The 12,569-nt window shown below is 37.1% G+C and overlaps 1 protein-coding gene across 1 annotated transcript; it reads left to right on the forward strand.

Annotated features, from left to right (window-relative positions):
- The first annotated feature begins 69 nt into the window (after positions 1-69).
- Positions 70-8,545, forward strand: LOC124154160 (uncharacterized protein C1orf198 homolog). The gene is made up of 3 exons (XM_046527700.1): positions 70-459; positions 557-1,306; positions 1,385-8,545. Exons 1-3 carry the CDS (start codon positions 169-171, stop codon positions 1,424-1,426), a joined length of 1,083 nt encoding a protein of 360 aa, XP_046383656.1. The 5' UTR covers positions 70-168; the 3' UTR covers positions 1,427-8,545.
- The last annotated feature ends 4,024 nt before the right edge of the window (positions 8,546-12,569 follow it).

Here is a 12,569-nt window from a genome sequence, read left to right on the forward strand (position 1 = left end):
GCAAGTAACAAAACAACAGCGGCCCCGAGTTTCACCTTGAATTTTCTCATAAAATGCTGTCGTTGCAGCCGTTTCGTTCTGCTTCTCATCTGTAACACCGCCGCCTCCGTCAGGGGTTGCCACAGGGCATGATGGTTGTTTAGTTTTTCGAGACACGCCCAACGGAAAATGAATTCGTCTTTGGAGACAGTTGCAGAGGAATATTTCAATTCTCTAAATCATCTGGCGAAAAGAATTAGCTCAGATATTCAGGTGAAAAGAGATGCTTATGAAGAAATATGGCAGACACTCAGCAGAAAAGAGCAGAGGCAAGTAATGGATGAAACGATAATTCATCCAGAGGCTGTGTTGAAGTATGCGGCGTATCCGCAGGACAACCCAGATTATGAATATTTTCCAAAGCTCCGTCTGCAGACTGGCGAGAAATATGTTGTTGATGAGGAGGGAGGCAAAGGAAGGGTAAGATTTTTCTGTATTTATCGCATGTTAGTCTAATGTAATCGCCAGACTCTTCACTAATCAGTTGTTCTCATGATGGGTATACTAATTATTTCAGAGTTTAACTTGGAGAGATGAGCATTCTGCACCATTTTCATGGATGACTCAAAGTCAGTTGAATTTGAATGTATTCTGCAACAAAGTTGCTGTCTGTGAATCTGGTTCTGCACCAAAACAGAAACCTAGCCCACCGAGAAGGAAACCTAAAGCTGCCGAAAACTTTGAACCTCCAAGTATTGTTCTTGGTGGCTCTAGCTTAAAAACAACAAGTGTTTCTAGCCAACCGAAGTCTCCCACTGAGAAAGAAATCAGCAAGCCTGCATTGCCAGAAGAAAATTTTCTTTCGAAGTTACGCAGTAAAACAGCTGTGCTGAAACTACCTCCAAAGGGTAGAAACTCAAAGGCTTCTGGAAGTGAAAGTGAAAATTTAGTTCGTCCCGGGGGAGGAAATGCTATCAAAATAAAACCCAAAACTGTCATTGCAAAGCCTAAAACGCCACCCCCTCCACCTCCTTCGAAACAGATACGGGAAATACATGCCACAGATATGAAAGATGTGGATAGAGAAAGCACAGGCACTTGGGAAGAACCAAATCTTGGTGGCTCTCGTGAAGAGGAGATTGCATTGTTGACCCGTTTGAGTGAAAATGATGGTGGAAAATCTCATAAACCTATTGCCTGCATTGAAGTTGAAAGCAAAAATTCTTCTAAATGTCAAGACACTATAACTGAGACTGGTAATTTGCAGCAATCTGGATCTGCTGAACTCTTGGCTACATTCAATGTCGACCTTACCAATCCGTCGGCTGTAAGTAGACTTGAAACATTGTGCAGTTTGGAGTACGAAATGTTGATTCATTTGTAAATATTTCATTTTTCTTTGCAGGATATTCCAAAGACTGGTTTTGAATTCCTTGATAATTGGTAAATGGTGCTTGGTGATGGAGAAGCCACGTTCAAGGTCCTTTTTGGTCCTTAATTATTTACCCTCATCGCTCACGCTATTTGCTTATTTTGGCCAGTATGTATGGGAACTTCTCTCCTTTACCATGCCGATGAACCTGTTTACATGTTATTATGTACTCGTTCCCTTTCCATTGTTTTCATTTTCTGACATATCTCAATCAGTCGGTGGAACATGTTGTAGACAATCTTTTTGCAATTGATTTTTGTATGCTATCAAGATTTCCTTTTAACTACCCATGTGTTGAGTTTTCTAAAACGTTGGTTTACAATTATGGGTGCTGTTACAAACTGTAGGTTTCAACCATGGGATTTAGTCGTGTTATGAGGTTCAAGTATCAAATGTGCAGTAAAGCGTCTTAGGTGGAAACCTGTCACTGAGTTAGGATCCTGAAAAGCCTTTTTGCCCATTATTTGATCGGAAAGTATACAGACCTTCATCAATATGATATGTATTTAAAGAATATCGAGGTATGCCATTCTGTTTTTGTCAATCCTCAGTCATTTCTTAATTGACAGCCTGAGCCACATTGTCTTTTCCCCTCTTGGTGATAGCTCTGGCTTTAGGTTTTCAGGGGCTGTGAAAATGAGGATAGTAATAATGGTAAAGTTTATCATAGTTTTATGCCCAATTTGTTGATAGCTTATTAGTGATTGATCCAGCTATCATTTTCTGGGTCACATGATAACTTTTTCTGTCCGTTTTCTCATAATATTCAGTGCTCTCATTTTCACGACTGTCTTTCCATGGAAAACCAAGCGTAGAATCACGATAAGTGTTTGTGACGTTTGGAATCTGATAGGTGGAGTGATATTTTCAGGAACAGGTAAAATGTGCTAACCTTTTTTTGGAACCTTAAAAAAATTCACCTCAACTCTTTTTATTTCTCAAACTAAAAAAATTTTTTAGAGCTGTTGCTAGAGCGATCCCTTGAAAAGAATGGAGAAGATGATTGTTGATTCAGGCTTAAGGATATGATTTAGAATTTTATTTTCCTTAGAGCTCACTCTAATGTTGTTTCATTTGCATTCTTATTTGCGTAAATGTTGCCTCTTCTTTGATGCTTGTGTCACCTGAATGAAGTGGGTGGGAAAAGCAACTAGATTACATATCCTTATATTTTAAGTAAGATTATTATTTCATATTCACTATATATCAATTGCATAGTCTTTTTATATACATATTGTATTTAATGCTGTTAGGTCACCCTGTCCAATTATTTTATTTATTGTCTCTTTTTGACGCATATATGTGGTGATAATGAGTGACGAATTTTATGCTCAATTTATATTGAAACTTTTGGAAAAATTTATGTTTGTATTAGTGAGTTGTGAGGCGTAGGTGTTAGTTTAATGATACGAATTCCACATTTTTTACTATATTTTACGTAGACATAAAGATTTAAAATAATTTTTTATGGCCCAAGGCTCATTCAGTTTTAACACCATCTGCCTTTTGTGAGGAACAAAAGTGAAGAAGTGAGGCTTTAGCCATGTTAAAATTATCTCCGACTCCTGAATCTGAATGCCCAAGACACAAATAACTGTTAAGAATGTGAAATTTATTAACCATAAGAGGGTTAAGTGGATGTTAATCTCATCTATAATGAGTGGGAGTATACAAATGTAATATTTGAATTGTAAACTTGGAAATCATGCTTATTTCTCTGGTGTCTTGCGTATTAGTGCAGCTATAATTTATTCAGAAATGTCCTTTTTTTTATTGGTGAGTAGACTTGACACCTTTCCAATTATTTTCTGCCAAAAAAAGCCCATGTTGTGCAACACATGTATATTATTTTTAAAATTTCCATCACACGTCTTCAGAAGAATTTAATGTGCTGTTGTATTTTATAATTGCATGGTACATCATAATAGTAGGGGTTATTGGGTGTTTTGGAAGGGAGGGATGAGGGCATAAGTGATGGAAAATCTGTGTCCACGAAGGATCTACTCGCACATGAGGGGCCTGAGAGGTGATTGAAGGATCGCAGCCAAATGGTATTTTTCTAAAGTGCAGCAAAGGATCCCACCATATTGCCTCTACTGCCTATAGTGATAAATTGTCTCAGGAGTTGAGGGCTGCATTCTCTAAGAGTCTCAAAAATATATGGAGGGCATCAATTCTGATGAATTTTTGCTGCCACGATCCTAATAATTCGCACCTTTTCTGAAATTTATTATTGCACAGTATGTTATGGATTACAAATATATCAAAGTATCAAACATAGTTTTAAGTGTAGCCAATTATGCTTTCAAATGTCAGCAAGTTATTTGTATTTCCTGGTTATACTTATTGTGCCTTCCTATTTCATAGTAAATTCTTCATTTTGTCACATCTTCTTCACTTTCATAGTCACTGCTCTTGCCTAGGTTAAGATGTGTTATTGTGACAAATCTTACTGTGTCAATCCTACAGGCCAGCCAGCCTGACGTGTCCCATGACAGAAGAAAGGGGGCAGAGAAACTTGACCATACGTTTCTTGGCAAATTTCTGTTCCCATGTTATTTTTTTAATTGGTTTTTATTGTTTTCCCTACAATATAATTACAGGAAAACACAATTGATAGAAAGTTTATAAACATAATAGAAAAATATAATCCCAGTTTTTGAGAATATAACACATCAAATTTAGTCGTCATAGTTCATTAACAATATTATAGCCTCACAATATTCATTTCTTTGTTGAAACAAATTAAGTTCATTACAGTATTTATTATATGTCTTACACATTCTATGTAATGGTGAATTATTTGCAAAATAATAATTGTTATGATACCACTTGGGCTTGAATCATCAGAAATACCTTTTTCGTTTTCTATTTAAAGGTTGTATTGTACCCTTTCATTTTAGGAGCCTTTGTTTCATATCTCACAGTGAACATTCTCAACTCTGACCTGGTAACCTTGCCCCTTCCCTTCATTCGCCCTTCTAACTGTAATGGGACAACGTTGCCAGCCAGCTCAATTGTAAGACAGTAATGTGTGAAATGGTTGGATTGATGATTTTTGCTCTGTTGGAGAGGTATGAATGTTGCAGTACTATTTACATCATATACTTTCCCCAATCACGACCAAAAACATTAACATTTTTATCAGCATACACTAGTCAGCCAAATTGTAAATCTTTTCTTTCAGGCTTGGTGGAAACTTATTGCATAGATAATTATGGTCCTGGGCTCTACTTTGAATGGATGTTATAAATTATCCCTGCAAGTGTGATTTCTTTGTACATAAATGTACGACTAATTTTTTTAAATTATCGATAATACCTTATTTTTGTAAGATTTGGTAAATGGAAATTTTCTGAGGTATTGATGTTTCATCATGAAAAAGTCCTTTGTTTCCATTAAGATTGATTCTTTTATTGTTCACTTCTGGAGTATTAGCAGATTTTAGCAACCTGATTCTATCCTCAATTTTTCATTTGGATCTTATACATAATATCTAGATCCGGCCCACGCACTGGTTTCAAGTATCGAATATTGTATACTTCAGTAATCAGCAAATTTGCTATCTGGCCCGCGGGGCGATTTGGAACTTGGAATGTGGCCCTCGTGGCCTAGTAAATTGGAGACCCCTGGTCTTATCCTAGTCCAAACGTGTGTATCAGAATTGGAAACTCTGCATGATCTCTATACTCTTTGCGTAGAATCATGACATATCTATGGCGGTCTAGTTTGCAGTTTATGATAATGTCAAATACCTCCATAAGACCATGAAAGCTGTTTGGGAATGCTGTGGAAGTCTTTTGTTCCCTGGTTTTTGCTCATCCAGAAATAATGCCAGTTTTCTTTTATGATGGCATACTCAGAACACAGAGATAAGGCCATAAAAATGTTGGCATAAATGCTAGGTTTGATCTAGTGAGGAGCCAGAAAATGTATCATGCATAATATTTAAGATCTCAGGTTTTTCTGGCGAATACGGGATACAGTGTTCGCTGGTTTCACATCATTTCTGATGTTGAAGTTGTACCTGTGTTTTGATTATGAAGCCTTCCACAGTCTTTGAGGTTAATAGAGGAAACTTTGCATAGTGACGGTTAGCAGACTATCATCAACAACTTGGCAGCTTCAACGACATGCCCTGTTAGAACCCTGAGAACTTAGGTAATATCCTGTGTAGAATATGCTCTGAGAACGCAGCCTTTAGAGGGATGTAAAGTCTGTCATTGGTAGCCGCTGAGCCAGGAAGTTCGTTTCTCTCTACATATGCCACAGTATCATGATAAGCATTAAAACCAGGTAGAGTACATGTTTACACTCATAATAAATTTGCTTATTATATAGGATATATCTTAAGTGCCCATGTAGCCTGCCTGCTCTACATTAGGTAGTATTTTACCTAAGCCAATCCCAGTGGCTGGGGCCATATTGTTTTTTTTTTTAACTTGCAGGGCATAATCAGGTTTTTTAATTATAAAACCAACTTTGCATAGAAGTTTATTGAATTTCTCAATGTGATGAAATTGTTGTGTTGGTGATAGTGATAGGCTTTACCTATTATACACCAAAGGATGAAGTTCGCCATGAAAAAATATTTGACTTAGCCGGGATTCGAACCCAGATCTCCCGATTGCCGGTCAGGCATGTTAACCAGTTACGCCACCAAGCCATTTTCTCAGACCGATTTTTTTTGTACCTATTATCTTGGATCGTGTTTAAGTGGATAGAGAAGGTGAGGAGATTAAATTTGAATCTGTACTATCCAGCACATACATATCTGAAGTAGTGTAGAATTAAACTCTCCTTTGTGTGTTTGACTTTTGGTAGAAAGTTCAATCTCACCCCACCAGTCTACTAATAGAGTATTTACCCTACCAGTACCAGCCTCTCTCACTTGGTATCAGCTAAGAACGTCAGGCTTCTTTTTTTACTATTTTGTGTGAATTTATATTCTTAGTGTGTTGTTATAATCCAATGTGGATGTTTTGAAGTCAATTTTTTATTTGTCATTTTTATACTGATGGCATCTATAAAATAAAGTACTTCTTTTCATTTCAACATGGGAAAAATGTTCCATTTAAAAATTAAATAAAAACACCTGGCCAAAATATCGGTCAATGGAACTCTTTGCTCTCACCTCTTGGAATGTTAGTTCAGCTGGCTGGCACTTAAAAAGGTGTATGGATGAATTTTTCATGCAGAATGTTTTTATGGCTAATATAATATCTAATGCAGAAGTCGTATCATTTTTTTTTCGAGTAAGTAATATGAAGCAAGCCAGAAGTATTTTGTGGAATTCGGAAAGTTTTATGTTCAATATTAAGGTATAATATGAGGTTGATACATTTTATCACTGCCCTCAAACCTGCCTTCAAGCCTCGAGTATTCTTGTTGTAGTTAGTGTATTTTCCCTAATTATTTTGTGTCAAGGGATATTCTTTGACCAAAGGCAATCCATTTTTTACTTTCATAGTGATTGATAAACTTTTTATGCACTAGCTGTAGCTCATTTCTACTTTGTATGTATTAGCCTTTTCTGTATTGAAAATGCTGGTAATCTTGTAATTTGTATGCAGATTGAGAGGGATTTAGTAGCCTAATCAGAACAATTTCATATTGTTGGACCTTGGCGATTCATGCTAATTATGACAAATGTTGTGTTGTCTTGAGTGATGCACATTCTCTTTGGAGTTGGAAGCTGGACCTACTGAAAAGTAATGAAATAACATTGTATCTGTTGGCTCAAAGTTATTGTAATTGAAATACTGAAAGAATTATGTGGGAATTAGGATAAAAAATTCACATAATTCATTCTAAAGATAACTTCGTTATCCAGCTGCTTTCGTTAAGTGAGTGAGTAATTTATTAGTGGAAATTAATTTTTATAAACATATTTAGGAATGCCACTTTTTGGCAAGGTGCTAAATAACTCCAAAACTCGTATTTCTCTTTGTGCCTCGGAGGGATGTAATCAACCAATTAATCACCCCATTTGGATGTTGTAGATTGTTAAAACTGTCCGTCTTGCATGTGTGTGTGAAGTAACTGTTCAATTCTGTGAATGATTGTTTTCATATATGGTCAGTGCTCATGGAATTTAATATTAACCCTTGCAAGAGTTGTAGGAGCCATTGTCACGAATATCTGCTTTAAGTGTTATCTGATAAATTCACCGTAAGTCAGATGATGAAGACATGTATTCACAGAATTTCATAAGAATAACTCTCTGTAGGCTTGCTGCTTTGGCTCAATTGTCATTTTTACTATGTCACTATCTGCAGTTGTGATACCCATATTGCTAGAAAAACTAATGCATAATGATAATATCAGTATTAGAAGTCTTAAGTTTTGGAAACTTTTAGACATTCCCTGATCCTCCCATCTCAATACCAAAAAGCAAAACCTACTTCATCCTCATCGATGTAGCTATGTCCATATGTATTTGTGAAATCCATTCAGCAAGAGCCTTCAAATATATTGTAGATACAAATAAATAACATTTAAGTAATGTATCTTTCTCGTATATAAATTATGATTATTGTAAGCAGACTGCTTTGTCGTAAGTCTTGCAAGGCAGCTATGTATTATGCTTTTTACCACTGTATGCATGAATTCTTTTAGTTTTCAGTATTACTGTTATGATTTACATATATGTATCAGTCATGTTACAATGAACCAAAACAAAAATAAGTCATTTGACTAATGCTTGAACAAAAATTAGTCGAATGACTTATTTTTGTCATTGGAAAATGTATGGAGGAAAATATAAGTGTTCCCCATTTCTTTATAGAGCTACGTGTATTACTACCTCCAGATGCCCTTAAGCATGATGTGTAGTGCCTTATGTTATTCCCAGGGTTGAGGTTATTCGAAAGGCTATCACCTCAGGTCAAGGTTCTTGGAGACCTGGACCTATCCTATTGGAAATTAGGTGAGCATTGGTTAAAGTTTCCTAGGCACTAATTCTGAATGTTTAGACTGCTGGAATCCATGGTGACGACCCTGGAAATTCATGTTGTTTTTGAGAAATGAAAGTTTACAACTCCTTTGGTAAAACTTGGGGATTGTAGGTGACCAGAGAGTTACCTAATTTTGTAACCGCATTGAATGTTTGTACAATAAAGTAATTGCAATTGGGCTCTTGGATTTTAATTTCATATCATTTGCCAATCTTCTAATTTTTATGGACTCACACTGTCAAATTCTGTTCAAGACTTGTTGAGCAAGCTTTCTCGAATGGATATGACGTTGTGACTGTGGACATGTCGTCCCCGAATGCTCTTGAATCCCTTTGTTTCCATCAAATTCGTCTTGTCTTGAACGGTTCTAATTTCTTTTGAATCTCAAATGGTGTTGAAGTGATTCGACCGACCAGTGAAGGTTTTCTAGCCTTTCCAGTGCTCCTTAGGAGATGGGATATTAATAAGTATTGAAATTATGGCCGCCCTCATTAATTTTACAACAGTGTGAAAGGCCTTTCAATTCTTTTCAAGATATGTTGAAAAATCATTCCTGAATGACCATCTTGAATATCATTTAGCATTCAAGACAACTTGTTCCACAGTCCTTATTCAAGACATCTCGAGTAGTGTGAAAGATGCTTATAACACCAATTTTTATTTGTTGTTGCTTGTGATCGGGTTTGAAAAATGAAGAAACCCATACTTTTCCATTTCTCGATCCATCACCTTTTCTTGAGCTAACAGCAGAAAAAAAATTGATGGCCTTAATCCTTTGACCAATAAGTTGATGATGTCAAGAACTCCTGCCTAGCATTTCATTGCTTTATATCTACTCCTCAGTCTCACACAGTTCATTATTGTTTATACTCTGGTGAGCAATTTCTTCCCTCAATTAGCAGTTTTTTCTGAACAAGTTGATGGACTGGAACTTTAATGACATTACCAAGTCATGAAAAGTGAGGGGCCACTTTTTCATTTGTTTATTCTAAACTTACCAGAGAATGAGGAAGATTTTATTTTAAATTATCTTTTCCTTCTACCTACCAATTTTTTTAATTGAATTGTAATTATAGGTCTCAGTGAATAACGCCGTTCAACTCATTTATTTCCTCAGCTTAGAGCTCCCATTTCTTTCCTTAAGTTTCCATACCATACATTTTTTTGTAATTTTCTCCAGTGGTTTTATGAGGTAAATTTGACATAGGTATGGAATCTGATCTAAAAATCTTTTAACTCATTCACTGCTGTGAACGTACCTGGTACATTTGCACAGCAGGCTGCTGTGAATGTACTTTTTCTTCATCCCTGCCATGCACTTTTGCGGAAGCACTTCGAAGGGTCCCTAATCAGGGACCCTTTCCTCGATGAGCTCACCCTCGCTGGGCTGTCTCTTTTACACTGACTACATTTTGAAAATCTGTCAATCAATGTGATCATCAAAAAATGATTGTTTGCATCATACTCCTGCCAATCAGGCAATGAAGTACGTGTTTAAACCGTGTTTCTGTGATGAGAAATAATGATTTTGTTAACTTTGCTAAAATGGCCAATTTCCTGGTGGTCTGCAGTCACGCTTATAGCTAAGTTAATAAAATCGTTATTTTTCATCGCAGAAAAACGGTTCAAAGACGTACTGGATTGCTTGATTAGGAGGAGTGTGATGCAAACAATCATTTTTTGATGATCGGATTGATTGGTTGATTTTCAAATTGCAGTCAGAGCGGTCACTTTTGGGGAGGGATGCCCCCTTGGAGGGTCCAAGAGACGGGCCAGCGACGGTGAGCTCGTCGAGGAAAGGGTCCCGGATTTGCCACGACCCTACGGAGGGTGTACCACACCCATCCTGCAAGTACCTACCTGCTCTATGGCCCAATGAAACGCATTTTAACCTTTTCGCCGCATGTGAGGAGAAGGTTTTCGGAGATTGAACAACAGTGAAAGGGTTAATCATAGACTGATGAAAATCTTCCTTTTGGTGCTCACTCACCACCTACCCCCAAAATTAAGAAGATCATTTCCCTTCCAATCAGGACCAAATAGTAATCTGTTGCTGATCCATTGCAATGTCAGTCTGAGTGGTGGAGTATGGAATATGACCCGGGTCATCTGGTGTCTATAGGGAAACCCCACTATGGTGCAGGTATGGCCTGGGCAGTGGCGCAGCGAGGCGGGATTTGGCTTAGAGAAATGCTTAACTCTAATCCATTTTACTTAATTGGATTGATATTACTAATAGAATAGTGTAAGGATTAATAAGTTATCCCTCAGAAAGCCGTAAAACTCACCATTTTGAACCATTTATCTTAAAATTCCGCAATTTATCCGCTTATACCGCTTATCCTGGTGGGTATTCCACACCCCAAAAACCCCGGTATTAGTTGCACCTAAACCCCCCCCCCAGCCTTAATTCCTGGCTGCGCCCCTGGGCCTGGGCACTAACCTATGTTGCCCCTTCTTAATCATTTCAATGCTTTAAGCCGGAATACAAAAATGGGTTTTCTAATGGAGAGGTATATTTCCAGGAAGGTTCTTTGGAGGGGATATACTCAACAGATTATCTCCCCAAAATTTTGTGGAAAGGGGGGTAGGAACCTCCCAAATCCTGCCGCACTTACTGCCAGTCAGGTCTTGAATCATGTCTACTGCTAATATAGAATGGTATTATGCAGTACATATGTTGGAGGTCTACTTGACCAACTTAAGGCTGGAAGGCGATACTTGGTGACAGGAAACATAATGAAATTACACAATTTACAGAGACTAATTCCCCCCAAATCTACCTCTTTACCATGAATATTAATTTTTTAGGAATTTGCTCCCCTCAAAACACCTAGAAAATATTTAAATGCTAAAATAGTCCTTTTAATTCCTCCAAATGACCGAAAAGTAATGAAAATTGGAGGGGGGGAGCTCCCCCTAAAATGGTGGGTGATGGGAAAAAACAGAGTTCATATTCGGATTTCGGAGGTCATTTTACATAAGAAACAGCAGGAATGGTGTCATGGCCAATTTTCATGCCGTCCAGTGTTATTAGCCTATCTGTGATTGGTTGTAAATCAATCTGCAAAAGTTCAATTGTTGCATTGTTTTTGAAATTGAACTTATTTAATAGTTAAGAAAAGGATTTTCACTTAAAAATATGAATCATGGTTGGAACCATAATCTTTTTGGGAATAGTACAAAGTTTATAATGAATTGATGCATCATAATGTTTGATTGGGTAAAGTTATATTCTAAACATTAGCTTTTTAACCATGTTTAAACCAAAGGCATTACGCCCTAATAGGCACAATCTCAACCTCAACTCCTCACTTCCAATCTCAACTCCTCCACCCAAAATTCCTAAGAATTTAAATACCCCGGTACACATCATGTTAATGGTCATTTTATCCCCTTAACATTCTGAATGGAGGTTTGACTCTTAGCTGCATTTGCAATGCTCAGTAAAACTCTGAACATTGATCGCACATAAGCTTGAATATATGGCAAGCTATTCATACCAAGTCACGGTGTGCTTATGCAGCCATTTACACTTGAACAGGTAGAGGAATAATCACTACACCTTCGTCATATTGAAAAATTCCATAATGCAATATGATAAATTATTAATTAAGACAATTGGCGTGGGCAATAACTAATATTGGGTCTGATGCATATAATAATATGAACTGTCTTTATGGGCTCTTTATGGACCAATCATTCCATTATCCTTTTTCTACGTACGAGGGTGTATTGAAAAGTAAGGTCTCCAACGACGCCATTTCTGAATGCCAGACGATAGGCAAAATTTGACAGCAGCACAGCATTCCATGGTTCCTCCAGTTGGGACTCAAGAAGTTGCCAAATTGGTAAAAATGAGTATGTCTGTGATTGCATTTGAAATACTGAAAAGGTATGATAGTGGAAATTGTGATGAATTGATAGGAAATAGAATGGAGTGTAGCGGCTCATGCCAATTAAGCCATTCCTCATGAGGCAAAGAGATCAACATCCAGTTTTAAGAGTGATCACCATGGGAATGAAGTGGATTAATTCTACTCAGAGATTTATACGAAAAATAATGGGTCACTTCTCCTTAAAAATGGGCAAAAGGAAAGAAACTTCCTAGAATGCATTTGATAATATGGCATGGTCCAGTATGGACAGGTACAGTGGTGGAAAAAATTATCGCAAAGCTTATTGTCTTCTTAAAGCGGCCA

Source organism: Ischnura elegans, chromosome 2, assembly GCF_921293095.1.
Source record: "Ischnura elegans chromosome 2, ioIscEleg1.1, whole genome shotgun sequence".
Classification (NCBI taxonomy): Eukaryota; Metazoa; Arthropoda; class Insecta; order Odonata; family Coenagrionidae; genus Ischnura; species Ischnura elegans.

What these genes read in the sequence shown, in the direction of transcription:
- LOC124154160 (XM_046527700.1), top strand. Translation starts at nt 169, where the DNA reads ATGAATTCGTCTTTGGAGACAGTTGCAGAGGAATATTTCAATTCTCTA. An exon ending in AGGAGGGAGGCAAAGGAAGG is followed by an intron (nt 460 to 556) that starts GTAAGATTTTTC and finishes TAATTATTTCAG; the next exon opens with AGTTTAACTTGGAGAGATGA. An exon ending in ACCTTACCAATCCGTCGGCT is followed by an intron (nt 1,307 to 1,384) that starts GTAAGTAGACTT and finishes TTTTCTTTGCAG; the next exon opens with GATATTCCAAAGACTGGTTT.